A 27811-nucleotide genomic window follows, 5' to 3' on the forward strand; every position below is an offset into this window, starting at 1 on the left:
TCGAACAGGGCACAGGCTCCAAGTGGGAGGGCCACGAGCCCCAGGTGCACCCCTCCCCTGCACTGCCCCTGACTGGGGGCTCTCGGTGCCCTGGCCCAAGGCCCCCTAGATGGCGAGGAGCCCTTCTGCGAGGTGGCACAGAGCCGATGCTGTGGGATTCCAGGTGGGCCTGGTGTCGACGGACAGGGTCAGACAGAGGAGAAGGTCTTAGCCCATGAAGCAGACAGGCCCCAGCAGCACCCCTCCCCGCCTCGGGGGGGCCCCCAGGTCTGAGAAGGAGGCGTCCAGCACTGGCAGCTGCTCCAGTACAGGTGTTCGAACCTCCAGCACCGTCCGGCCTTGCTGGGTCTTGAGGGGGAGACACCAGAGTGGGAGGAGTGAGCATAGGGGAGGCACACAGGGCCTGCAGACACCCCAACCTCAGGCCCAGGCTCTCCGCGCCTTCAAGTGCCCTGAGATGCTGTTCCTCTCATCCGTGTCCCATGTTCAGACTTTGCTAAAGTTTCTTCCAGAGAGTCAGGATTGGGAAAGCTGGGAGGGTTGTGCGTGTGTGTGTGCACGCACACGCATGCAGTCTTGAGCCAGTCTGAACACCTTTGTGTTTGCCTTTGAGATTATTTGTCTGTAGTGGTGGTGTGAGCCTGTGTGACTCCACGGGGACGTGTGTACATGTGTTTGTGGGTGTAAGTGTGTGATGACAGCCAACACGATTCCACGTGTGTGTACCTGTGTGACCCTCTCCAGGCAACTCTGGGGATGTATATACGGATTGGGGGTGTCCGTGTGCCCCTCCGTTTGGGAGGGGGCATTGTTTATACCCCGTGTGTGCAGAGGGCAACCTGTGTAAATGTGCTTACAAGCCTGCATGACTCACTCTGGGTGACACTGCCATGTGCACACAGGTGACACCCACCTTCCATCCTTCCATCCTTCCTGCCCTTCCTGACACCAGGAAGCTGGCCTCCTCGTGCTCTCCCCGAGCGCCCCTGCCCGAAGGGTCTTCCCACCGCCTCCTCCAGCCTGAGTCTGGGACCTGCCCCCACCCAGCTCTCCCTGGTTCCCACCTGACAGCCGTCTCTGAATTCCTTGACATAGGGGCTGGTCTCCGGGCTCAGCTCATCCTCATTGGCCCCTCGGAGCTTCAGGGGGCCATCCCGGATCTCCCCAGAGCAGGGGTACGAGATGTTCTGGTGGGCTGAGACGCTGAGCAACCGCAGGAAGGTGAGCTGGACCACACCGACCGGGGAGCCTTCGGAGTCCACGTAAGAGAACTGGCAGGAGAGAGGGCTGTAGTCAAGGATGGACACGGGCCTGCAGAGCAGCTACAGAAGCAGGGCGGCTGAGCCAGGGTCACGGGCGGGGAATGGGTGGGAGGAAAGGGCTGGGGGAGAAGTAAGGGGCCAGGGCGGGAGCCAGGGCATAAATAAAAGGCAGACTTTTGTCTTAGGTTGTCAAGGGAAGGAGATGAAGTGAGCACCAGAAGACTGGTGAGAAGGAACGGAATAAGAGAATAGTCTGCAGGCTCCGCAGGGTCAAGGGTCAGGGAACTTGTCACACAAACCCAGAAACCACTAGGCCCAGAGGGGGGCTCCACTGTGGTGCAAGGGACAGGGCCGTCAGAGGCCAGATCTCACCTGCGTGACATCATCCCTGGGCGTCACACAGGTTTCCCCTCCTGCCGTAAAGTTGCAGAAAACCCGGAAGGCATCCCGAGCACAGCCCTGGTTGGGGTCGACCCAGTACTCTCCTGTCGAGTGGGGGAGGGTCAGGGCCCCTGAGGCCTTGGACCCAAGATGCTCTTTGCCTCACTTCCCTCCCACTGCTCCAACCAGCCGCCCCCACATATGCCCTCAGACACCCAGTCCTCCGTTCCCCCGCCAGGCCCCCAGAACACAGCTCTGGTTTCCCTCATCACCTTATGCCCCTGTCCGGCTCTGCCGCCCCTCCCCCCAGCAGCACCCCCAGGCTCGCCAATGGAGGCGGTAGGAGCACTGACACCCTCACGCTGGTCCAGCGTGTGGCTGTAGGCTTGCACACGTGTCTGTGTGTGTAAATGCCAGCATGTGTGTCCACGAGTCTATGTTTATCTATTTCTGTAGACCCTGAGCGGATAATGAGCCGAAGGTAGGACCATGTCAGTTGCTAAATACTGAAATACCTCTGACCCAGTTGGTAAAGAGCTGCTGCCCCAAGCCCCTCCACCCTCACCCCCACCCCACAGCTTCCCCAAGCCTCCCCCGACATCCGTCCTGCTTGTTCATGCCCACGCAGTTGTTCACATGTCGTGTCCCTGGCACTGACCGTCGGGCAGCTCTGGGTGGCAGAGCTTCAGGTCCTGGCAAGTGCGAGCGGGACTGTCCTGGGTCCCTGTCGGCCGCCTCATCTGCTCAATCTCCTCCCGCAGGGAGTCCAGGGAGCCAAAGACCTCCTCCAGCCCCCCAGGACTGCCCGGGGCCCCCCCAGTTGGCACGGCCTCATCTTCCTGCATCAGCTGGCTCCCATCCACTGAGCGCCGAGTCTTCTTGGGCATCTGGATGGGCAGGGGCTGGATTACCTCACCGGGGGGGCCCTGGTGGAGGGAAGGGCGGAGAGGGCAAGAGACAGGTCAGGGTGAGGGCGATGTGGAGAAACACCCAGACAGAGGGGGACCGTCAGAAGAGCAGGACCTGACACTGACTCACCGGGTGTCCAGGAGGGCCCTGGATGCCCTTCTCTCCCTTAGGTCCGGCTGGGCCCTGCCAAGGGAGTCAATGAAGTCATGGAGGGGTCAGAAGGTCAAGAATGCGATCAAGGTCACAGAAGGGTCAAATCAGTCTCTGGGCTGGGAATGAGGGGCTCCACCAGCAGGGAGTATGTTTGTCTTGAAGAGACAGTGTCAAGTCCACCTATGGAGGGCTGGGGGAAGGGAAGGTCAGAGCTGGCTGGGGGTCACTCACTGTGGCTCCTTTGGCTCCTTTGGGGCCAGCAGGTCCCTGTGAAACAAGGAACAAGAAAGAGATGGTCAGCACAGGGGAAGGTCAGGACAAGGAGAACTGGAGAGGCAAGGTCACGAGTTCACAGGACCCGGGAGCCATCACAAGAGGGGCAGGCATGGGAGACATGGGGACATTCGGGAGGCCCTGGAAGGACAGGAGTGGAAACACTGAAAGTGTAGGAACATATTGGGGACACGGGAACCTATGAGTGTTATGCTGGCGTCGTCATGGAAGCCAGTGGGGGATTATGGAGGGGGGCAGTGGGGTTTAGAGGACTGAGTTGAGGAACAGATGGGGTACTCACAGGGAAGCCGGGGGGCCCTCCAGGACCAATAGGGCCAGATGCTCCTGGGATGCCCTAGGAAAGGGAGGGGCCTGGTTCAACTGGGTCCTCCTCCCCTCCCCCTCCCTCACCCCACAGCTGAGTCTCCACCCCCCACCTTCCCACACCCCCATGAATCCCCACCCTCACCCCACCCTTAGACCTCCCAGGACCACGCCCTCTACTCACCGTCTCCCCCTTTGGCCCTGTGGATCCCTGAGGACCAGGAAGCCCTCGATCACCCTTCTCTCCCTGCTCCCCCGGGGGGCCAATCAGTCCAATGAGACCTGGGTGACCCTGGAAAAGGGGCCAGGTGGTCAGGGGGATGCAGAGAGGAGACACATGGACGGGGAGAAGGAGAACCACAGGGGTCAGAGCCCAGAAGACAAGAGAGGGACTCGGGCCGGGTCTGAGGAAAGAGCAGGGGCTGCCACGGCCCTGACTGAGGAAGGGCTCCCCAAGAGCACAAGGCCCCCCGGAGGTTTCAGGGGTGGGGCTGAGACACCTGGCAATGTGCGGTCACTCACCTTCTCTCCCTTGGCCCCAGCATCGCCCCGGAGGCCAGGAAGCCCTGGGGGTCCCTGTGGGGAGATAGGAAGTCACTCTCTCCTGGGGGAGGCAGGACCACACTCTCCCCCCACCACTTCCCACTTCCTCCAAGGCTGGATGCCCACTGCCCCAGGGCCCCCCCACCCACCAACCCTATCCACAGTCACTCACCACAGGGCCTGGAGGCCCAGCCTGGCCTGTGGCCCCGGGACGGCCTTGCTGGCCCTGCAGATTCAAGGGGACCACAGGGATGAGGAAGAGTGTCCCCACACCGTGCGCCTCCCCCTCCCCAGCCAAGCCTCTCTGCCCCGTGACTCACCACTGCGCCCAGGAGCCCCCGCAGACCATCAGGGCCAGGTTTTCCTGCTGGCCCTGCAGGACCCACAGGGCCTGTCTTTCCCGGGGCACCCACAGCACCAGGATCCCCCTGAAACACACCCAAAAAAGTGTCCTGAAGGGCAAAGGAGGGGGTGTGGCTGGGGGCAGTGGGTCCAAGGTGGACGGGGGTGAGGCAGGGAGGAGGGGTCAAACCCCAGGGACTCCTGGGCAGGGACAAGTATAGGGAACCCTGTCCCCGCAGGGGGCTCGGCGTGGAGATGGTGGATGTGGGGGAGGTGTTTGGAGGCTGCTGTGTGAGGACCAAAGGGGTGGGAAAATGGAAGGGATGTTCCAGCATCCAGGGCGGCCTCTCCCTCACCTTGGCTCCCTTCTCTCCTTGTCGCCCCTCAGGACCAGGCGCACCAGCAGGTCCCTGCAGGTGGAGGCGGCAGTGAATAGCCAGGCTCACCTCCCTCCCCCTCGCTGTCCTCCTGGTGCACATACACACGTGTACACACACACACGTGTACACACACACACATACCTGCGCATGCACAGGCACGACCGCAGAGGCCGACTCATGGATGGGAGAGCCGGTACAGCTGTATCAGCTGTTAAAATACTGAGTAGTTCTGTGCATTTGGTGAAGAGCCTCTTGCCCACACACCACCAGCAAAAAGAGGGTTAATCCTGACCCAGCAGGGACCTCCCCAGGAAAGCCAGCCCCTTCCCTCCGTGTCCATTCTGATTGGCTGGTACACAACACCACCCCTGGCAAGAACAGATGGAATATACAGGAACAAATATGCACAGCACGCTTACAAACACACATGGTCACACACATACACACCTCACCCAAGGACAACCGGCACACCAGGCATCTCCCTCCACATCCCACCTGCCATTGCCCCAACTGCCATCCAGCCTGCCCCGCAAGGTCCCAGGTGACGACCTCACTTACCCGCTTTCCAAGAGGTCCAGGAGGTCCATTCTCCCCAGTGGGACCAGGGGATCCCTGTGGAGGGAGGAAGAGTGGTGGGTGAGGGACCCCTCAGGCATAGGGCATAGTAGAGGGGAAACAGGGCTGAGGGCCTGGGCTCAGTGGTGGGGTAGGGGTCCCCGGGCACTCACAGGCTGTCCTGGCTCTCCATCTTCTCCACGGTCACCCTTAACACCATCCTGGCCCTGCAGGGATGAAACAAGGTCAGAAGGTCAAACTGCCAATCCTCCCATCCCTCCACCTGCCTTACCAAAACCCCGGTTCCCATGCCCACACCCATCGGCCACACAGAGCCCCTCCAGAGCAGACCACCTCTTTGCCCCTCCCCTCCCCAGGTAAGACTCACCCGAGGGCCACTTTCTCCAGGAGGGCCAGGGTCACCAGGAAAGCCAACAGGACCCTGATCCAGAGGGAGACCAAGGGTCAGGGTCACAGACCCCTAAGCCCACGCAGGGCCAACAGACCCCCATGGCCACATGCCACACTCTCCCTCTCTACAGGCAGTGCCCACCTGCACCATTTAGGAAGAGGGTCTCCGGCACCCCCTTTTCCCCACCTCCTGCACTGCCTGCCCTCTAAGGCTTTCAGGTTATTAACTAGGGTTTCTCTCACTTTCTCTCTGGATCCCAGACCCCGTACATCCCTCCCAGGAGACCCCATTCGCAAAGCCTTCCTCCCAGGCATCCCCCACACTCTTGGGCTCCCCAAACTCCAAGATCCTCACACCCATATCCCCAGATCTCCATTCACAGGGGCCTCCTCGCAGCCCCTCCCCACAAACTCACAGGGTTCCCTTTGGGGCCATCATCACCGGTGGGGCCCTTAGGCCCTGGTGGTCCCGCCTCTCCTGGCTGCCCCGACTCTCCTTTCTCCCCACGTTCCCCGCGTGGACCCTAGAGGATGAGCGGAGGTTACAGCTGGTCCCAAAGGGGTCCCAGAGATCAAAGATCCAGCCCCTGCTTCTAAAAAACCTTCAGCTTCCCCCTCGTGCATCGCCGACATCGGGGTGCACACAGAAAGGCAAGCCCATCATGGGAGTCCCTGGCCCCTCTTCCCTTCAAGGAAAGGGGACAGGGCCCACCCGGATCCAGGGACCAGGCCTCATGGAGAATGACCAGGAGCACAGACTCATGGGCTGCGCAGAAGTTCCAGCTCCAGGAGGTCAGAGGAAAGGTGGGGGTGGGATTGAGGGGGTGAAGGGGATTGCAGAGCAGGGCCTCAGAACTACCACTCACCTTGACCCCTGGCTCGCCCTGGACTCCTGGAGATCCTGGCTCTCCTGGCTCCCCCTGCAAGGAGATTGGGGTCAAAAACCTCCACCCCCCAAAAAAGAATCCTGATATTCCCCCTCACTCTCTTTTGACCCCCCAAAATTGGCAAAAGTCCAACCCTCATCCCCCCAGACCATCTATGTATCCCTTCCCAGTACCTTCTCTCCAGGGGGACCCAGGTTCCCAACACCTCCAGGGGGACCTTGTGGACCCTGGAAGAGGAATAGAAATAGGGATCATTGCTTATGGGGGGGGGCATGGGGGGGCAGAGCCAGGAGGAGGGCCTAAGGTCAGAGCAGTGAGACAGAGGGAGACCTTCCCAGGGTCCACCGGCTTCTCTTGGCATCTGAGATGAGACTAGAGTTTACAGTCTGGGGAAAGGGAGGCAGAGGACCGGCCACACTGATCTGGAGGGACAAGGGGCCAAGAGGACTCACATCAGCTCCATTGGGTCCAGCTGGGCCTCGAGGTCCTGGGGGCCCGGGGGGTCCCTGGAGAAAAGATACACGTGACGGGAAGGGACGTGAGAGAAAGCCAGCCATAGATGCACGTGAGTGGTGGAGGGTGAGGGAGGCAGAGGTCCTGGCGGGGAGGGAGGCAGCCAGGCCAGGGAATGGCATGCAGGGAGCTGGGAGTCGGAGGCAGTGGGCTGCTGGGGTGGGGGCTGGATGAGCAGGGGTGTGCCTAGCGGGTGGGGCTGGAATCAGTCGGGATCACACCCTATCAATGGGGTCCCACTCACCATAGGGCCCACGTCTCCTGTTTCTCCCTTCTCCCCCGAGGGGCCTGGCAAACCCTGCGCAGGTGTACACAGCACAGACCCAGGTGACCAAACCACCTGGAGCACAGCCTTCGGCAGAGGGGTCCCCCCCATACAGATCCCACATACCCCCCACCACCCAGTCCTCTGCCCCCACCTCCCCAGACCTCCTTTGTCAGCAGGGGGCTGGGGGGTCTGGGGCGGACATCAGCTCCAGCGTGAACCCACCTCTCAGCCCCTGTCTCCACCCCCCAACTCACCTGTAGACCAATGGGTCCTGGGGGCCCATTGAACCCTCTTGTTCCCTCATCACCTTTGGCTCCAAAGTGTCCCTGGGGACCCCGAGCTCCAGGCTCCCCATCTGCCCCCTGAGGTGGGAGGAGGGCAGGACAAGGACACAAAGATGGTCGTGGGTCAGGTGTGTTCTAGCCACAAGCCCCACACAGAGCCGGGCACCAGGCCTGGAGCCCCCCACTCCCACCCCCAACCCCATGGGCAGAGGGAAACTGAGGGCAGAATCAAGGCTGCACACAGAACATCGTCACTCACCGCGGCTCCAGGCTGCCCCACGGGACCAATGGGTCCAGGGGGTCCAGGAGGGCCCTGGGGGAGAAAGAAGAGTCAGAGATGCCAAGATGGGGAGAGACCAGGTGGGAATGAGGTTAAAGGCCAGAGGTGAAAAGTCAAAGGAATGGACACTTACATGTTCCCCCTTGTTCCCTTTAGTGCCCTTCTGTCCGGGGTCTCCCACCTCACCCTGGGGGTAGAAAGCACGTGGGACGTTAGAGGAAGGAGTGGGGGGGGCGGGGAGAATAAGCAGACAGGGATTGCGGGCCATGCCCAGACCAGCGATCTCATCGGGAAAGAAGACTGAGTCCAGGGTCTGTGGCCTCCCTCACCTTGTCTCCATCCTCTCCTGCCATGCCCGGGGGGCCAGCAGGGCCAGGAAGCCCCACGGGACCCTGCACCCCATCGCGGCCAGTCGGACCGATGGGGCCCTTCTCACCCTGTGAGAGAAGGAAGGAGTCATGACCCAGAGATAGCTGTCCCCCTCAAACACCCCTACAGGAAATCCCCCGTAACCCATCAGCTCACAGACCCCTCCCCAGCATCTCCCCAGGGACCCCACACTCACCGGAACACCTTTCTCTCCTGCTGCTCCAGGGGGACCTTGCGGCCCTGGGCGCCCTGGGGGGCCAATGGGTCCCCCAGATCCTGCTGCACCTCGCTCCCCAGGGGATCCCTGAGACAGGAGATAGAGTGAGACACCCCAAAGGAAGAGACCACAGCCCACCTACACCAGAGGACCACTGACCATGGTTCCCAGGAGAAGAGCCCAACATCAGATGCCTTATGGCTGACCCTGCCCGGTCCCGCAGCCCCCCCAAAATCCAGATGCCGCACCGCATCCTTCCTCCCCTCTGCCCCCCAGGGACCCCAGACTTACTGCAGGGCCAGGGGGACCAGCCGGACCTTCATTTCCCTTCAAACCAAGTCCGCCCTATGAACCAGAAATCAGAGGCAACAGACTTGAGACAGGAAGGGGGGACATGGGGTCCAGGAGACAAGCGGGGAAGGATGGGGGTGGGGAGACGGGAGTAGGGTGACGCTGAGGGGTGCCGGGAAGACTGGTGACTTATTACAGACAGCCAGGTTGGAGTCACACTCACAGCAGTGCCAGGGAGGCCTCTCTCTCCCGGGAAGCCCCTCAGACCAGCGGGACCATCCTTCCCTGGGGCCCCAGGGGGCCCAGGGTCACCCTAAAAGGAAACAGAGGTGATGAGCCACTTCCACACTCCCAAATTGGGCAGAGAGATCTCTGTCCCCTCAAATCCCCGTTTGCCTGTTCCCTTAGGCACCCCAACCCTAGACCCCCAAGTTCCCCCCTGCCGGGCCCCTTACTGACCTTTGTCCCTTCTTTTCCAGCTGTTCCAGTGAGTCCCTGCTCTCCAGGGGGTCCCGGGGGGCCTGGGTGACCTCGCTCCCCCATGGGCCCGCTTTCTCCTGCGGCTCCCTGGGAAAGAGAGAGAGAGACTCCAATCTCAGAGCCTTCACCTCACTCTGTCCACCTTAAATTTTCCCTTAGAACCCCTTCATGTCTGCCCCAAAGCTCCTGGGAAATTCCTGGAGCTCTCCTAGGCCTCCGCTCTGGTTTTCATTCCCCGGTGTGGAGTAACCATACCACCTGGTGTCCCTGAGGGGACCTTCCTCTTCTCCAAGATGTGAGAAGATGAGAACTGGCCCAGGAAACAGACTGAAATTTGGGATCCCTGCTCCAAATCCCAGTCCCAGGGGTCCAGCTCAGTCAAAGGAGGGGCAGGGGCCCGTGACCGGGAAAAGGGAGAAGAGAGGCAGATAGACTAACTCCAGGGTCTGGGGTCCTTTCTCTCCAGGGAGCAGGCATACCTGGGGTCCCACCACTCCTGGGGGGCCAGGGGGGCCGGTCTTCCCTTGGAAACCCTGAGAGAGGAAGAGAGGAGAGGGCAGTCAGAACACACAGTCAGGCGTGGACATTGTGGCACAGACCCCAGGCTCCCGGAGGGTCACCACCAAGTCCTTGGCTGTGGTCTGAGCAGCGCCGAGATGCGCTCCACTCAGCCAGGAGAACCTTCCCAGAGGGCCTTCGGGACAGGACAGCTCGGGAGTGAGGGTCTGAGGAGGCCGGGGCACCACTTACCACTTCTCCTCTCTGGCCTGGGTGTCCCGGCAGCCCATCCTTCCCGGGGGGGCCCTGGAAGAGGTTCAGATGTCAGGTGAGCTCTAGGCTGGGAAGGGGGATGGGGAAGGATTCACAGTACCAGAGCGGGTCAGAGGTCAGAGGTCAGCTTACTGGAGGTCCTTTGGGGCCAGGAAATCCGTTGGGGCCCTGAGGTCCAGGGAGACCCTAGATACAAAGCTAGGTTGAGTCAGGAGAATGGGGAGGGGTGCTGGGCAAGGGGTCTCTCCCTGCAGTGAGAGGGAGCCGGCCCCACTCCGGCTCCCTGGGGAGCGCTGGGGAACAGGGGGCTCAGGCCACACTCACCCTCTCTCCGGGGGGCCCGTGGGGGCCATCACCACCCGATGTTCCCTGTGGGGGAAACAGTCAGAGAGTGAGAGAAGATGCTTTCTAGTCAACCCTGAGGCCAGAGGAGAGCAGCTGGGCTACAGGGCAGAGCCCTGCCAAGACCACCAACCTTAGCTCCAGACTTCCCAGTGGCACCTCGGGGTCCCCTCTGACCCCGTGGACCCTAGAGAGAGGACAGGGGAGTTATCAGAAAAGCCCCAAAGCACCTCTTTGGATCTTGAGCCGCACGTCTCTCCCCTGCACTCACCGTGGGGCCACGTTCTCCCCGAGGCCCTGATTTGCCCGACACGCCCTGGTGGGAACGAAGCAGAAACAACACATCACCCAGGGCGTGAGGCCCCTGCTCCCAGAGCTGCCCCTCCCTCTGCCCCCCCCACCCTTCCCCAGCTTACACGGGCTCCCTTCTCTCCACTGGCTCCAGGAAAACCAGGAAATCCCAGAGACCCCTGGTGAGGATGGAGAAGGGGAAAAATTGACACGTCACAAAAGGGGAGGACCAAGGAAGGGCCAAGGGGGGTCAGGAGAGGTGGTGGAGGCAGCAGGGTGGGAGACCCGGGCTCTGCCAATAACTAGTGCTTCTGGCCTCTGTTCCCTCATCTGTAGAATGGGAGTGGGCTAAATTCTCTCTAGGGTCCCCCGCTGCTCTGTCAGTCTGTGCTTCCTGTAATTAGGGGTCAGGGAAGGGAAAAGGAGGAGGGGCACATGCGGGGCAACGAATCACCTTGGGACCTTGGCGTCCAGGGTAGCCAGGCAGACCAGGAACACCCAGCTTGCCCTGTGGATGGACAGCGAGCGATCAGGAGCGAGAGGAACCACGAATGCCGCTCCATCCCTGGAGATCCCAACCCTCCCCCCACCCAGAAAAGCCCCAGCCCCTGGCCCCTCATTTCCCACCTCCCAGGATGCCTGGCTTTTGTAACCTCTCCTTGCTGAGTGTGGATTTTCCCTGAACTCTAGTGCTGGAATCTCCCCTCCCCTGTGTCTTAAAATCCGCAGCTCAAGTCCTGCAGGCGCTGTGATCCGGCCCCTGCCTACCTGTAAACCTCAGCTCCATCTTCCCAGCACACAGTCCAGCTCCACCAAGACCGGCCCCCTTGAAGGCAGCCCCGCCCCCAGCCTCACTCCCTGGCTCCACTCTGCACCACCCCGGGCCCCCCCCACCGACCATCCACGCCTGCCCCCTGAGGCCTCAGGACCTATCTTGCCAAGGCAGCTGTGGAGCGGAAGTGGGGAGCAGGGGCTCTGCAGCCTGACTTTCGGGGCTCAAACCCTGGCTCTGGCCCTCACTGGCTGTGTGACGAACAAGTTTCTAAACCTCCTGATGCTTCAGGACTGTAGTAGCGCCCACCCCCCAGGACTGACAGGACAAGACGTCACGGTGCTGGCACACGGCGAGGGCTTGGTGAGAGTTAGCTCTGAAGATGTCAGAGCTCACCTCCTCTCTGACTCTCTTCCTTCTCGGAATGCCTACTGCTTGGAGTCTGGACACATTTTCACTCTGCCCGGCACCTTCAGGTATCCTATGACGGCCTCTCTGCCCTGTCCCCATCAATCTGCTGTAAAGTCTTCACGACAGAGACTTTTCCTTAACTTCTTATGTATTCCCCGCCCCCGCTTCAACGCATCAGTGTCTAGGAGGCGCCATGTACACACAGAGGAGCATAATGCATGGTCATCTTTGATTGACTTGCAGACTTCAGCTGTTGGCACCCCACCCCAGCCCTGATCCCAGCGCCCCTGGCCTCACCCCCTCCATGCCCTACAGCATGTAGACCAGACCCCTCACACCCTCCCCATCACCTTCTCGCCCATGAGCCCAGGGGGGCCAGGGTCTCCAGTGGGTCCAGTGCGTCCCTTCGGCCCCTCGGGACCATCCTCTCCCCTGGAACCAGGGACTCCAATTTCTCCCTGGGTGAGGGGGTTGGAGAGGTTACTGATAGGGACTAGGGGAGGGGCTGAGCCCCAAGAGGAGAGGCAGGCCCCAGTGAGGCTGAGTGGGGTCGGTGGGGGTCCCCGAAGCTACTGCAGAACAGGGAGCCCCACAGGGGCAGGGATGTGCTGTGATTGGCGAGCCGATGGGTCACAGAGCACGGGGTTGGGTTCCTGCACAGATCAGGCTCTAGAGGGTGATCAGATGCTCTAAAGGGAGCCTGGAGATGAGGAGTCTGGGGTATTGGGGGGTGGGGGGAAGGCTGGTAACTGGGGGCTCCAAAGGGGAGGATCATCAGCACTTAGAGTTGGGGGACCACTGTGGGGATTTCTACTCACCCTGTCACCTTTCACACCCATGTCACCTTTGAACCCAGGAAAGCCATCCTCGCCCTGAGAAAGATTGGGGTGAAAGGACACCACAGATGATGGAGGGAGGGGGTGAGGCAGAGATGGACAGAAAGGCTGGTGTGGGGCAGGTGGAGGGGCTGGGAAGTTAGGGGTGCATTGCTCACCTTTTCACCCTTGTGACCCTTCAGACCCCGAATTCCATCCACACCCTGGAATTAGAATGGGGCATAGAGACTGAGAGATCAGGGGAGGAGGCTGGGCTGGCAGGACCAAGCTCCTGGGGCCCCAGCTGGCTCCCCTGACCCCAGCCTGTATCTCCCAGTCTGGTGGTTTGTTACCTTGACGCCTCGAGGTCCTGGGTATCCCAGAGGACCCTGAGGTCCAGATGGACCCTGGAAGAAGACAGAGAGGCATCAATAAAGGGGTCTCAGGGTGTCACCACGGGGGCCCCCTGGGGTGGGGGTAATGGAAGTTACAACATTGGAGTCTGGAGAGGGTTGAGGGGTATGGGACAAAGGACTGTCAGAGCCGCGTGACGAGGTGAGGAAATCCCAAGGACTTGGAGGCCCAGGCTCTGGGTAGAGACCCCTCCAGGGGATGAGAGGAGGCGTGGAAGATCTCACCTGGTTTCCTTTGGTTCCAGGGGGACCTTCTTTGCCCGGGTGACCCTGGGGGGTAGGGGAAGGAGAGCGTGACCACTGGCCCCTGTCACCTCCTGCACCCCTCCCTACACTTCTTCCACCCAAATGCCCCCCTGGGACCTAATGAATCTGACCAACCATTGGCAGCACCACCAGTGACCTCCCAGTGCAAGGGACACACAGTATGGACACTCACTGAAGGTGCTTGAAAGTCATTTCCTGGGGTGGAAGGTCAAGGGGGATTTGTATTAAGAGGTGGTGGCCACTCACCGGGGGTCCATCTGAGCCAGGCATGCCAGGAAGCCCTGGTTTCCCTCGAGGACCCTGCAGGGGGATGAGGAGGCTCAGTCCCAGCCAGATATTTGGGGCCCACCCTACACCCCGCCTTGGCCCATCCACCATTCCCCTGATCACTTAGTCACTTACCTTCTCTCCATGAGGGCCGATGGCACCCTGGGGCCCAGGGAGACCCTAGACACAGGAGAGAGAAGTCACAGGGGGCCCCCCAGGGGTGGGCCGCTCTCTCTGCAGCAGCCCCCATTCAGAGCGTGAGCAGCGAAGGCTTGAGACCCTTCATTTCCTGTCCCCACCCGGGATCTGGCCCACTGTGGAAGCCCAGGGGAAATCACTAAAGTTGGGGAGGGGATGGACAGGACCACTCACCTGGGTCCCAGGAGTGCCCTGTTGTCCAGGAGGTCCTGGCTCTCCCTGGGGTCCCTAGAAACAGGCAACCAGGCAGGGGTCAGAAGGAGATGGTGACAGAACAAACAGGACAGAGAGCCGAGTCCCGGCAGGGACAGCCGAGACGGCAGGCAGGGGGTCGAAATGGTGGCAAAGGGAACAGGACTTTGGCAGAGACCCCAGGGGTTAAGGGTCAGGTGGGGTCTCCATGCCCATCACTCACCAAGCTTCCTTTGGGACCATGGGGGCCATCCATGCCTCGGACTCCCTGAAACACGAGAGGGGCGTGAGCAGGCTGGAAGGCGGCCCTGGGCCCTGGAGGGACCTGTGGTTTCTGAGGCCAGGCCGTCCCAGAGGGTGGGAAGGGTCAGGCGCACAGCAGTTCATCCCAAACCTAAGCAAACACAGCCGGTCCGGATCCACAGGGCGTGGGGCTCTGGGGCTCTGGGACTGTGGGTTTGTGGGGGTTTGTTTTGTTTTCTTGAGGTTTTTTTTTTTTTTTTTTGGCTATGATGAGAGCCTTTGGTGCACTACAAGACATGGTCCCGCAAGGGCACCAGGGGGTGAAGGCTGAAGCAGGGCTAGGTGGGGGCCAGGGAGGAGGAGCTGGAGGGGAGGGAGGAGGGAGGCAGTCAGGGAAGGTGGAGAGAGGGAGAGGGCAGGGTCAGAAGCCAGGGACAGTCACTTACCGGGGGCCCAGGAATCCCAGGTGGACCTTTGGGGCCAAGGAGACCTCGAGATCCCTGCATTCAGGTGAGGGGAAGATAGGACCCGCATGGGTGAGAGAAAACGTGTCCCTTTCATGCCCGCGTCCCTCCTCTGGCATCCCCAGAGCCACCCCCATCCCCAAACCCCTTGACACTCACTGACTCTCCAGGCAGCCCCCGAGGCCCAATCTCCCCATCGTCTCCCTGGAGGAGGAGGACGTGGTGAAGCAGGCTCAGCGTCCCAGCCCCCACCCCTGCCCCCGCCGTCCACAACACTTACCCGATCTCCATCCTCGCCGGGGGGCCCAGGAAGGCCCTGGGCACCAGTATCACCCTGGAAAATGGTTGAACAGGTAAGAGGGGGTGCAGAGCCCCCAACACAGGCAGACACTGACTGTCTTCAATTAACCAACCAATTTCCTTCACTGAGCTCCTGCTGGGACCCTCAGCCTCCTACCTCCCCTCCCCTCCACAGAAGATCTACCCCCTCATCACAACACACCATGCCCCTATACTCACCCTGTGTCCTTTCTCCCCAGGTAGCCCTGGGAGGCCATCAAATCCTCGGTCACCCTGGGGAGAAGAGGGGCAGCGCAGGTGAGGTCCCAGTCCCGTTCCCACCCCACCCCTCTCTACTGGGCCCTGAGTGGGGAGGGGTTATCCCTAAAAACAAACGAGCTCAGGTGGGGCTGGGAGTTATGGGTGCCAGAGAGGGGCCCAAGGCTATTACCTTCACTCCAGGTTCCCCAGGCATCCCTCGGGCTCCATCAGCACCCGCTCGGCCCTGGGGGTGAAGGGGAGGTGTCAGAGCAAGAGGGGGCACAGTCCTCCACACCCTGTGCTCTGCCTCCCATCCCCCACCCACACCCATCCTACCCTCAGGTCACTCACCCTTCGCCCAGCCTTGCCAGGGGGGCCCATGAGGCCCTGAGGTCCTCTGGGGCCCTGGGAGGGAGAGGCAGGGGCAGGGTTAGTGGGTATAGACGGGGGGTGGGGGGCACTGGTTTGGGGATCAGGTGGGTGGGGGCTGTCACCTGAGGTCCTAGGTCTCCAGATTCTCCTTTCAGTCCAGGACTCCCAGGTTGTCCCTGTGAGAGAGAAGAGAGGGTGGCTGTGCTGAAGGACACACCCATCGGTGGCCTCAGAGCCCTCCCCCAAAGAAGCAAAAAACTTGCGACTTGGCCCTTTTCCAGAACTATCCATACCCCCACACACAAATAAAGAATCCCCTATCCCAGCACCCCACTCACTCACCAAGGGTCCAGGGCGGCCCGTGTACCCCATGGGACCAGGGGGTCCTCGGAGCGCCAGCTGGGGGAGCAGGGGAGACGGAAGAGCTAAGCAAGAGGCAGCCGGAGAATTCCGGACCCCAGGTCACTTCCCAAAGTCACCCTTGTACCCCTGATCTTCATTCCACTGCCCTGTATCTTCCCCAACCTCCCTCTCAACCCCAAACCAACCCAGATCTCCGCCTGCCCTACATTCACTCCAACCTATCCTTCCAACTCTTCCTAGAGTCTTCCCCTTCCCACCACACCCCTCCCCCCACCAAGATCCCCCAGCCTTCCTCACCCGTGCCTGCTGCAGAATTGCCTGGGCCTGGGCCTCCTGTGCCGCCACCACGGGGCCCTTGTCACCCCCACCACTGCCAAACCGGAACTGCGGGCCAAGGAGAGAAGGTCTAGGGTCTTCCAGGAAATCCACATGACCCTCCCAGCCAGAGGCATCATCCAGCATGTCTGCCCCATCCCCCAGGTTCCAGGACCCCACTTCCCCCCATGCCCCCCTCCAGTGTCTCCCATGGGTTCCAGGTAGTCACTTAGAGGTTTTCAGAAACTCAACTCCTGTCCTCCTCCTCCACTCTTGAGCCTCTTCCTCCCCAAAGACTCTCCTTTGGTTCTAGACCCCCTGAAATTTAGGATTTTCTGCCCAATTCTAGATGTTCCATGTTTGGCTCCAGGTCATCTAATGAGGCCCTAAACCCTCCACCCCTAAGATCAATCTCTTTGGGTGGATGGTCTTTAGAGGCTCCTCCTTGGCGTTCCTGCTCCTCTGGTTCTTGGTGACACAACACAATTCTCCCTCCCTCCCCCCTCAGCTCGTTCCAAAGACCAGAAGACAACTCACTGGGAGCATGAGGGATGTGCCGGGAGGGCCAGGGGCCCCATCTGATCCAGGGAGCCCTGCTCGGCCAGGGGGGCCCTAAAGTGGGGGAAGAATGAGAAGGATACGGCCACAGGGGGTTGTTAGGGTCCTGGCATCATTTTGAAACCCTCCTCAACAGAATAAATATAGACTTCCCTAAATCTCTCCCAAGCTCTCCCCACACCCCATGGAGAAAAATGACTGTGAGATACCACACTACTCCCCTCCCCAACCGGAGGCTACCTTCTTTTCTAATGAGAAATTACTGAGCATGGTACCCCTACTGGGTACCAGTGGCTCCCCTGCAGCCGTCCCCCCACCCCCACAGGATGTCCTCATACCCTCTCGCCTGGGTCTCCAACTGGACCTGGATTGCCTTGGATGCCAGGGGGACCAGGAAATCCCTGAAGAACACAAGAAGAGGGGGTAAGGTGTGGGCGTTCAGATAGAAGAGGGGTATGTGGCTAAGGGGTGGTCTCTACAGAAGAGATCTGGGAAGCTTTGATTGGAAGGATGCTCTGAGTTCTAAGAAGGAGGCCTGGGCCTATGTGGGGAAGGCACAGGTGAGCACATAGGAAGCATCTCTGTGAAAAGAATGGAGGCTAGTGGGTCACAGCTAGAACTCACCGCAGGGCCTTCTGGACCAGGGGGCCCCTCCACTAGCATACCCTGTGGAGTCAAAGGTTAAAAGTCAGAGGCTATAGGGCTAGCACCCCCACCTCCTTCCCTTCATCCCACTGCCCTCAGCTCAGTGACCACGGTGACTTACAGGTTCCAGCACCGCAGGCTCCCCCTTCTCTCCTTTCAGCCCCCGGGGACCACGGGCACCCTGAGAGAGACACATATGTAACCCCCAGGGGGGCCCGTAAGCATCCAAGACACCAGGACTGCCCCCATCCCGGTGGCAGTCTCAGGTCCTCTGGAGACCTCCTGACCCTATCCCCAAGTCCCCCCCTCCTCCTCTAAGACTCCCTCTTCACAGACCTCCCAGGTCTACCAAGGTAGACCTCAGGGCTCCCCTCCCCACAATTCCCAGCTCTACCTCAACAAACACAGTCTCCTCATCTCCCTGAGAACCTCTCTCAGGAAGGTCCCCAGACACTTCCTGGGATTCCAAACCCCCAACCTTCCCAAACCCTCTTCTGGAGGACTGCACCTTATTCCCCAAACTCCCTGAGAACCTTAAGAAACCATCGACTTCCTCACCTTTACCCCATCTCACCAAATAAGAACATCTCTAAGATTGTGGATAGATTTTTACTTGGGTTTAGGGGAAGATCACGCATCCATATGAGGATCTGATGTAATCTATGGAGTCTTTCTCCAGAAAAGAAAAAGTGTATGCCCTTACGCACAGAATTTTACTTAGAGTTTCAAGGAGTTCACAAGTTTAAAACTCCCTGGAGATTAGGCATTCATACTGTAAGTAGATCTGGAGAGCAGATATCTCAAGCTTAGACTGCATAACTGGACTTTGGAAAAATACAGCTCCTGGGCTCAGTTGCTCAAGCCCCGAGCCAAGCCCCTCAAGTCTTCCCAGTTCCTCTCCCAGCAAGGATGCTACACCCGTCCTCTGACCCTCATTTATACTTCAAGCCCACCCGTCGCCTCTCTTCCACACGTCCACTCAGATGCCCACTCCCAACTCTGGGGCCAGAACCAAGATAAGGACAAGGAGAATGGAGGATATTCACCACCACCCCCCAACTCTCCCAACAAAGATCTTCAAAATGCCCCCTTCAAAAAAAAAAAAAAAAAATGCCCCCTTCTACCTCCATCCTGATCAAACAACAGTGATCTATTTCCAAACTCTCCCATATCCCAGATCAACCCTAAATTTCCAGAAAGCAGCATAAGGGAAAGGCAGCAGAGGGCCAAGGGTGGAATTATTAGAGCAGGGAGGGTGGGATGAGGCAGCGGGGTAGAGGCAAAAGACGAAGTGAGTAGACAGGAAATACCCCACTGACAGGGAGTGGTTGAAAACATGGGACACAATTAAGGGAGACAGAAAAAAGGGACAAACACTTGGAAGCAAGAATGATGCCAGGGCCAAGAAAAATTAAACATGGCCAAGACGGCTAGCAAATGAACCAGATAAACAGGAAGTGGTGGGACAGACAGGAAGCAGCCAAGGAAAGAGGATCCAGGAAGTGGACCTTCAATAACAACATGGCTACCACAACCAAGAGAGAAAAGAAACTCACAAAACAGACAGAAAGTAGCTCCGGGAAATGGATTATGACAATGAAAGGCAATTCTTCCAGCAAACACAAACATCAAGGCTAGTACACACAGGAAGTGGCTGTGATAAATATCTAGGCCCACATGGAAACTTTATGATTTGGATGACCTGAGACACATAGGAAGCGGCTTATTATCAAAGTATAAGAGAGCATGAAAAACTAGAGCCAAAACACAAAGAATAAGTCCCTTCCAGTTCAATCTGACACAGTCACCAGAACGGATGCCACGACTGGAGAAGACAGGAGGGGAGCCATTGTAGAGAAGGAGAGAAGACAGTAGGGGACAGACAGGAAGTGGCCTGTAGGTTAGAAAATGTGATAGAGGAAGTTAGATCATTTGGCAGCAACATGGACAAGAAATTGTTTCGACCAAGAAGAAATGATCGAGACAGACTGAAAATGGACACAAGGTAGGGGCTTACTGACCAAAAGTTTTATAAAATCCAGCTTGATGGAGACAGGAAATGACCAAGAAAGACAGAAAGTGGCCATAGGATTGAAAAAACAAAAACAAAACCCAACAGCAACAACCAATTGCCCTGGACAGAAGGATCCATAGAATAAGACTTTTGGCAAGGGAAGGCAGGAAGTAATGTTTTCAAGCAACAGATACATCTTATGTGAACAGAAAATGGAAAACCACTAATGGGAAGTAGCTCACAGACAAGAGACAACAATCAAAAACAACAGGAAGCGATTCTTGTAGCTCCCACTGGAAGTCAAGGATGGAAGAGGAGCTCCTTTCACTTACGGCTCCCAAGTGGGCTGTCTCCGCAGAGAGTGCAGGGCCAAGCTCCGTCTCCTCGCGAAAATCGTCCCCATAGCCATAGGTGTAATCGTAGGGCCCTGCTGTGGGGTCTGTGCCACCCTCCCCATATTCCTCTGTCAGGAACCTGTCAGCTGTGGAGGGGACCTGGAGATCTGTCTGCTCCTTCCCGGGGATGGGGAGGGAGAGGGGTAGATGGGGGCATTAGGGCCGAGAGGAGGTTCTCCCTGGACCCCAGGGTGTGACAACTTCCAGCCCAAAGGATTCTGAAGGGTAACAGGGACTGGAGTTTTCCTCCCAAGAAGAGCAAGGGGGGCCGTTGTAGAGAAGGGGGATGGCCATCAGAGCTCCCCAGTGTGGAGGGAGGTCCAGAAAATGGGCCCGGTTGGAAGAAATGATGGGTAACAAGAAGGGTGGCCAGAGGGCTGGACACAGAGTGGACAGTCCATGGACATAATAATCGATGAAAGAATCCAAGGAATGACCAAAGAAATGGATGGAAAGAGGGGCAGAAGAGGAAAAGTGACAGCATTGGACAGAAAATGGCTCCTGGGAACAGAAATATGACAGAAAGTAAAACCATTTGACACCAACAGGGAGAGGAAGTTACTCCAGAATCAAAGAATAATGGCAGGAGACATGGACACTGGAGAAAAATGAAGGTTCTGAAAGAGGAAAGCAGACCGATAGGTCCGGAGTGACCAGGAGACAGAAGGACACGAATGGAGATGACAAAGAGCCCTCCGGCCAGAGGAGGGGCTGGTTCATCAAGATGACATGGGGCAAGGAGAGTGGGTAACAGACGCCCACCGACCCAGCTAGGGCGAGGGTGGGGGATGGAGTTACCTCCTCAGTGGGTGGCAAGGGGTGTGACTCCAGGTTTCCTTCCTCTTCACCTGGGGTGGGGTCCTAACCCCAGGGGGAAGGTGTGGGGAGAGGAGCACAGGGCGGGAGGAAAGGAGAGAGGTTAGCGGAAAGGGAGGCCAAGCAGCAGTTCATCCCCGGGGGGCAGTGTCTGTCTGTGCTGGGGGGTGGGGGCAATCTCAGATCTTGCAGCCCCTTAGGAGGGGGGGAAGCTTTGGGGAGAGTGAATCTCCGAAGTCACAGAGGTTTGGGGGCAGAGATCTGGATGCCCCGGCTCTACCTGCCGGTAACCGCTGCCTCTGGTCCTGGGGGGGGCCCGGGCAGTGAGGGGAGCTGCCATCCGAGCTGGGCGCCGGGAGAGGGGAGGCTGGCCCCGAGCTGGGCCAGAACCTCCACTTCGAGAGGGGAACGCCTGCCCAGCCGCTGATCTCTTGGCAGGTGGGGTAGGCTTTCGGGGAGGGGTCCGACGCCCCCTGGGGGGAGGGGGAGCCCTGTGGTTGGGGCTTGGAGGCCACTGCAGCAGAGAGACACGGGAGGGGGCAGTGAGGAAACGCCCACAGTCTAAATACAAGGTGGCTGTCCCCGCATGTGGGGAGGGGAGGAAGGTGTCATAGATGTTTGCAAGGGGTTGGGCGGGGGGGGGAACGGGAGAAGTCCCTCAAGTTTACCTGATAATCAGGGGTGGTCACCGTAGTCATCACGCCGTAATAGGGGGGCTCGTAGTCATAGTAGAGAGACTCAATGGACTGGGGTTAGGGAAGGGGCGGTGGGAATAGGTGGGAAGGGGGGGCAGGCAGGTGAGGAGGTGGCGTGGGAGTTGGGGATGAAAGGAGGGGTGGGAGTCAGGAGAGAGAAGGGGTGGTGGGAAAGGGGGGTGGGTCCCACACGTGGGACAGAAGCAGACGTGATTAAGAGATTGATCCTCCAATCTTCAGGCCACTGACCCCTGTCACTGTCAAGACTCCACCCAATTCGTACCCTCCCTTCCCTTCCACCCCCCCAGTCCCTTATCCTGCACCTCCTCGTGCAGGGGGCCAGAGAGAGGGCCCCCGTATCCACACTTGCACAGACCTACTCTACCTCCTACTCCTTCCCCTTTTCCCCTCCTGGTCTTACCATTTCAACTTTCTCCCTGTTTCTGTCTCTCTCCTCCTCTGCTCTCCCATCCTCCGTCCCCAGCTCTCACCCCCACCCTCCATGGTCTCGCAATCTCTTAATTCGAGGAAGGGGGATGGAAAGCCCAAGGGCACAGTCCCAGGAAGACTAGCAGAGGAGGAGACACAAGGAGGGGACACGGCTCCCAGCCACGAATTCTTCATGACGACTTTTTATTTTTAAATGAAAATAAAAAGGTTGATGAATGAGGACTGGGGGTGGGGGGGTGTGATGGGAATAGAGGGTACAGCTGGGGAGGGGCACAAGGGAGGGGAGAACAGGAGCCCAAAATAGGATGGGGAGCTCTGGGACATTGGGGGAATTCCCCTGGGGAGATGTGAGGGTGTCTTCCCTCCCTGGGATGTGCTGCAGTTTGGGGTTCACCCAGCTCCCTCACCTGTCGCTGGGGTTCCTGGTTTTGTGACCTATGAAGTCTTGGTGGTTGCTGCTTCGGAGATCTCTGGGCTCTGTGAGACTGTTGTCTCTGAGGTCTCTCCCTCCAACCCCCCTCACACTCCAGCTCCTTCTGTTCACAGGATTCATAGGCAGCTTGCACCCCCGGGACGATGGCAAGCTCCTGAACATCACCCTACAAAGACAAGAGGAAGGGACACCAATGGAGGGAGGCAGAGGGGGCTTCCAAGAGACACAGGGTAGAGTCTGGGACACGGGGTCGGAGGCCAATCCGAGATAAGACTATATAATGGAGAAGGTCATTACCGGCCCTCCCATATGCACAGTGCTTTTCAGTTTTCAAAGGACCTTCTCATTCATAATCCCATTGAACCTTCACAACAACTGGACAGTTGGACAAGGATTGAAGTCAGTAGGACAAGGATCTTTATGCCTATTTCCCAAGCACATTCCATTCGTAAAAGTTCAAAGAGACAATGACTGGCCCAAGGTCACTCGAAGTGGTAGAATCAGGACTAGAATTCAAGCCTTCCAACTGTAAGTTCAACTCTTGGCCTACACCCTGCCCATGTGGCCATGCATGAGCCTGTTCACAAGGGTTTCTGGAGGCAGTGGCCCAACCTTAGTTGCTTTGACCTTCCAATGACAGCGACGATGAGAAGTCTCAGGATCTCTGGAAATGGGGGGAAGACAGTTCTGATTTCCAGTGGCATTTATTTGTGCCCACATGTGGTGATAAGCACACCCTGCATTGTATTCTAGTTTGGGGATACTGTCTCATCTCCACGGTGGAACTGGTAGTTCCTTGGGATGATAGAGATCTGATATTATTCTTCTGTGTTCCCCCTTAGTGTTGGGCCAGCAGGTGTTCAGAAAATGTTGACTGGCTGGGTGGGTGAATGGACAGATGGATGGCTGGATGGATAGATGGGTGGGTGGGTGAATGAGGGCTCGAGCACTTGACTGAATGGGAGAGTTGATGGATGGTGAATGTATGTGTGGGTGGACTGGTGGGTAAATAAATGGGAGGTGCAGGGTAGATACAAACAGTATGTAGGTAGATGGATGGAAGTGAAGAAATGGTAGGGTGGAGAGTGCGGTGGGTAAATGAGTTGCTAGATGCGTGCATGTATCCTATGCATGGGTAGATGGGGTGGGTGAGTGGATGGATGAGTGAATAGGTGGATGGATGGGTTAAAGAGGATGGATGGACGGAAGGATAGCTGAATAGATGGGTGGTTTACAGGAGGGAGTGACTGAGCAGGGGAAGAATGAGCAGGTGGGAGAATCCAAGACTGAATGCTTGAGTGGGTGGGTGAGTGTGTGAATGGATGCGTCGGTGAATAGATGTGAAAAGATCTGCCGATGGATCGGTTGAAGGGATGGACGGACGGGTGGACTAATGAAAACCGAGCGACAGAACAAGTGACTGTGGACAATCCTGCCACATAAGTGGGCACCTAATTCTCCTACAGAAAAAAAAAAATTAGCCCTGAAGACAGGAAATGGAAATATAAATTTATGAAAGGAAAAGTGAAGGGTAGGACATAGGAAGACAGAGTACTGAGGTCAGAAGGGGAGTGGATACAAGGCATAGGACCAGAAGTCACTCCTCTCTCTGGCTGCTCTGGTTACCTCAAAGACTTCTTCATCCAGGATCTGAGCACCAAAGATGATCACGCCTCGGGTGTCCAATACTGGATGAGCACTTCGGGGGAGGGGCCGGGTGACTCGCTTCTTGCAATCAATTATGAGGGTGACCGACTGGCCCTTCACAGCCACAGCCACACGGTGCCATCTGGTCATAGGGACAGGGAGGCGGGAGGTTCAAGCAACTGACCGAAGGGGGGAAAGTCAAGAGGGCTGAGCAGCCCTTGATGGAAGGGTTGACAAGTCAATGATAACAATAGTAGTAATCACAGTTAACTACCATGTACCGAGGGCTTACAATACACCAGGCACCATCCCATCACTTTCTCATTTGATTCTCACAATTCTATTATCCCTATTTTTCAGACATAGAAACCGAGGCTCAAAAAAGTCAAGGAACTTGCCCAAGGCACAAGCTAGTCCTACTTGCAAGGATTTAAACTCTAAAGCCCAAACTCTGGGCTAGAAGTGACCAGGCAGAAGTTTGGGCAGTGGGTAAGTGAGTGGTGGCCCACAGGGTCGGCAGGGTTTCCTAGATTAGGGCATGGGGGCTCTGCGGGCAGGGGCCAGAGGGGAGCTCCTGAAAGGGTAGGTCAGACAGGCCAGAGGAGCAAACTGACTTACTTGCCATCTGCTAGGCTGAGGCCTCGGAAGACGGGCTGAGCAGGAGGTTGAGGCCGTCCAGTCTGGTCCTCGTACAGGAAGCGGACAGGTTGGCCGAGCTCCAGGCCCAGTTGTCGGACACCCTGGGCACTATAGACAGTCAGGAGGGGAGCCTGGAGGCCAGGGCGGGTCCGGACAGCAGTCAGTAGAGAGAAGTCTTTGGGAAAGCCTCCTGGTACCGGAGAGACATACACAGGTGGAGTGAGAGGCAAAGTGAGACATTAACCCCTTCCCTTCTCGTGTCTGATCCCGGACCCTGCCCTGTGACCTCGGCCAACTTTCCCTCCTCCAGCGTGTCACCCATACCTGGGAAGAGCTGGCGGGTGGGTGCACTGAGCTGGGCGGGTCGGGACACTCGGTAAGCCACATCAGCTGGACAAATGCCTCTCGCCCTCCGGACACCGTCAGGGAGGGAGGGGAACCTCAGGGCCCACAGCACGTCCACAGGGGCTGCACCTGGGAGAGTCCACGAGGGTCAGGGGAAGGGACACACTCTCAGGGGGGCCCACACAGGCGACATTTGGGGTCTAGAGCTCAGCTTCCTGGGGCTCAAACTCCTTGGAAGATAAAAGTCACCTCTCCCTTACTTGCTCCTGAACGGGGCCTGAATGGATGGAAAACGAAAGTCACCTGGAAAAGGGCAGCGCTGAGCCGGTATTCAGCTCCGTGCCCACCACTGTCCCCGCCTCCCAGCCTCTGTCTCTGTCACTCCCTCCCTACCTCCGTCTTTCAGCCTATGAATCTCTCTCTATTCTCTCTTAACCTCTCCGTCCCAACTCTGCCTTCCCTTTACTCTAGCTCTGTCACGCTTACTCTCTCTCTCTCTGTATCTGTGGGTCTTTCTCTCTCCCCGGCTCTTCTGTCTTCCTCCGTTTCCCTCACACTCTACCCAACTTTTCCTTTCTCCCTCTCTTCCTCCCTTTCCGTGTCTCTTGGTCTCTGGGTCTCTGGCCTCAGTCCCATGTCTCCAGCATAAACAACATCTGGGCAAACGATCATCCTGGGCACAGGAGGTGCAGGGGGGCCACGAGGGAGGGAACAAAGAGGCAGCTCTGTGGGGAGGGGACTGCAAGCTGCTGGGGTTCCCGTGTTTGGGGAGGTGGGGACACCTCTGACCACGCAGAGGAAGGAGATACAAGAAAGGGCCACCCCAGGAGCTGGTGCCCCTGGCTTGGGAGATGGGCTGGGGTGCAGGGGCGGGTGGGGAGCCTGAAGCTGCCACGCAGAGCCGGAGCAGGTCCAGGGCCTGGAGCCACACATCTGTGGATCCCATCAGGGTCCTTTGCCCAAAACCCGGGCAAGCTCCCCACACCTGGAACTTCGACCGTGCCCGCCCCACCCCCCCACCCCCCCTCCCGCCACAGTCCAAAGATTCAAGGCCCGGGCCACCAGCCCTATCCCCCTAGAACTCGGCTTCTGAGGGTTCAAACTCCTGAGAAGACAGAGGTCGCCTCTTCCTCACTTGCTCCCCAATACACATACTTCTCACTCCATCAGCTCCATTGGAAAAATCCCGAAGAAAGTTCCAGCAAAACCCTCATAGAAGTGTGGGGCAGGGCAGGGGCCAGAGTGATCAGGAGAGCAGAGCTGGGTGGGGCGGGTGAGGTGGGGTGGGCAGGCAGAGAAAAGGCCCTTTGAGTCCAGGAGCCGGGAAACCACGGCCTTGCCCCCTCCCACCCCCCTGCCCTAGCCTGGCCCCCACGTGTGGCAGCTCCGCAAACACCAACACACAAGGGCCGCTTTGAGAGACGAAGGGTAAGTGAGACAGAGACACAGAGACTCACAGAGACCCCAGGCCAAGGGGACCTCAGAGGGCCCCGCCCTCCACCAAACCCCAGAAGAGCACAGTTCCATCCTATAGACAACCTACCCACAGGTCTGCCCACCCATCTTCCCGCTTCAGGCTACATACGTGCCCCACTGTCTCTGGCCTCAATCTGCCCCAGTCTCCCCACTGGTGGCCCCATCACCCCCACCACTCTACCTCTGGACCCCAAAACACCCCTTTCTTAACTCTGATGAATTCCACACTAACCTATTTCCCGCTAGAGTCCCACCTCTACCCACTCAACCCCCAAATAAGAGACAGTCATCTCAGGCATCCCCCTGCCTCCATGTTAAAGGTTCCCTTTTCTCCCTAAAAAAGACTCCTAGAGTCTACAGACATCCCACACTTCAATTTTCTGTCCCTGAGCCGCACGCTCCTCCTATCTTGAAAGTTCTTCCTTCTGTAATCTAATCTAATCCTTTATGCTGCTTTTCTGACCATCTTGTCTCCAAAGCAGAGAAGAAATGAATAGTCAAGTTATATGCAAATCAGCCTCCAGTGTTTCCACGGGGGGAGGGGGCTTGCTCCAGCCTGCCTAGTACCCAGGTACTCCCAGCCTCCTCCCCTCCAACATTAAACCCCCTTTCCTAGGAACCAGGACTTCTGGATCCTGGGAAAAAGAAGGAAAAGATTGGGATTGTGGATGCCAGGGTCCCAGGGGAGCCCGGCTGGCCAGAGGGGGAGGGGCGGGGCAGGAATGCAAAGAGTTGGCTCCTGCCTCAGACACCTGATCCTGGCCTGTCCAGCGGCCGTCCTGTTGGCAGCCAGCCCCAATGCTCCCCAGAGCCAGCCGCGTGGCAGCATCGAGGGCACGGGGAGGGGGAAGGGGATCCTGTCGGGGAAGCTGATGGGACAAATAGTCCAGGTATCCCTTCTTTCTCTACTTTCGAGGCTCTGCTCTGACCAAGGATGCTCCCCCCTCACCCCAGAGATACAGACGGAAAGACAGAAGACAGACATGCGCCTCTCACTCATCAACACTGGCATCTAGCCCTGACTCCAGCACCAGCTGGACCACAGTGGCCCTGCTGGAGGACCCCACCATCCAGCCCCACTCACCACCCTCAGGGGATGCTCCGCCATTCAGCCTTACCTGCCCTCCACCAGTCACTTCAAGGAGGGAAAGAGATCCCCACCCCGGCTCCAAGGATCCTAGGTGTCCTGCCCTCCAGTCTGGACCCCTGACCCCCCCAAATCCCATTCTTGGACCCAGAAGCTCCCCCCTGCTCCCCAGGCATCAGCTGTCCCCTGTCCCGAGGTGTGCAGAGATTCCGATGACCCAGGCGCTGGGACTCCCCTTACCTGCCCAGGCGGGGGCCGCGCTCAGGCCCAGCAACAGCGGTACCAGCAGGAGGAGGCGATGGCAGCGGCTGCACCGCTCCATAGCTGGCGCCCGGAACGCCAGGTCCCAGGGACCGCCGGAGGCGCCGGACACCCCGACGCTGGCAGGAGATAGCGAGCAGGCTCGCACGCCGGGGTCCCGGGGAAGTCGGAGGCTGCCGGGTGGCGACAGCT

General features: G+C 58.5%; 1 protein-coding gene across 1 annotated transcript; it reads right to left on the reverse strand.

Moving 5' to 3' along the window:
* Positions 1–207: 207 nt before the first annotated feature.
* COL11A2 (collagen type XI alpha 2 chain) lies at positions 208–27680 on the reverse strand. Its single transcript, XM_065886400.1, has 66 exons — positions 27599–27680; positions 24775–24924; positions 24430–24640; positions 23791–23953; positions 22139–22330; positions 21255–21332; positions 20569–20631; positions 19708–19887; positions 17483–17542; positions 17341–17382; positions 17055–17117; positions 16696–16770; positions 16141–16227; positions 15823–15879; positions 15603–15656; positions 15460–15513; positions 15299–15352; positions 15088–15141; positions 14849–14902; positions 14728–14772; positions 14551–14604; positions 14085–14129; positions 13844–13897; positions 13607–13651; positions 13451–13504; positions 13163–13207; positions 12878–12931; positions 12704–12748; positions 12528–12581; positions 12060–12167; positions 10981–11034; positions 10652–10705; positions 10507–10551; positions 10369–10422; positions 10218–10262; positions 10026–10079; positions 9873–9926; positions 9602–9655; positions 9102–9209; positions 8866–8955; positions 8643–8696; positions 8331–8438; positions 8095–8202; positions 7899–7952; positions 7745–7798; positions 7456–7563; positions 7178–7231; positions 6873–6926; positions 6594–6647; positions 6400–6453; positions 5950–6057; positions 5511–5564; positions 5296–5349; positions 5126–5179; positions 4544–4597; positions 4166–4273; positions 4018–4071; positions 3825–3878; positions 3487–3594; positions 3280–3333; positions 2937–2972; positions 2682–2735; positions 2302–2569; positions 1635–1747; positions 1065–1271; positions 208–348 (listed from the first exon to the last, which is right to left on the reverse strand). Exons 1-66 carry the CDS (start codon positions 27678–27680, stop codon positions 208–210), a joined length of 5211 nt encoding a protein of 1736 aa, XP_065742472.1.
* Between the last annotated feature and the right edge of the window lie 131 nt (positions 27681–27811).

Source organism: Phocoena phocoena, chromosome 10, assembly GCF_963924675.1.
Source record: "Phocoena phocoena chromosome 10, mPhoPho1.1, whole genome shotgun sequence".
Classification (NCBI taxonomy): Eukaryota; Metazoa; Chordata; class Mammalia; order Artiodactyla; family Phocoenidae; genus Phocoena; species Phocoena phocoena.

What these genes read in the sequence shown, in the direction of transcription:
- COL11A2 (XM_065886400.1), bottom strand. Translation starts at nt 27,680, where the DNA reads ATGGAGCGGTGCAGCCGCTGCCATCGCCTCCTCCTGCTGGTACCGCTG. An exon ending in CTGGCAAGGCTGGGCGAAGG is followed by an intron (nt 15,353 to 15,459) that starts GTGAGTGACCTG and finishes CTTCACCCCCAG; the next exon opens with GGCCGAGCGGGTGCTGATGG. An exon ending in CCGGCGAGGATGGAGATCGG is followed by an intron (nt 14,773 to 14,848) that starts GTAAGTGTTGTG and finishes CTCCTCCTCCAG; the next exon opens with GGAGACGATGGGGAGATTGG.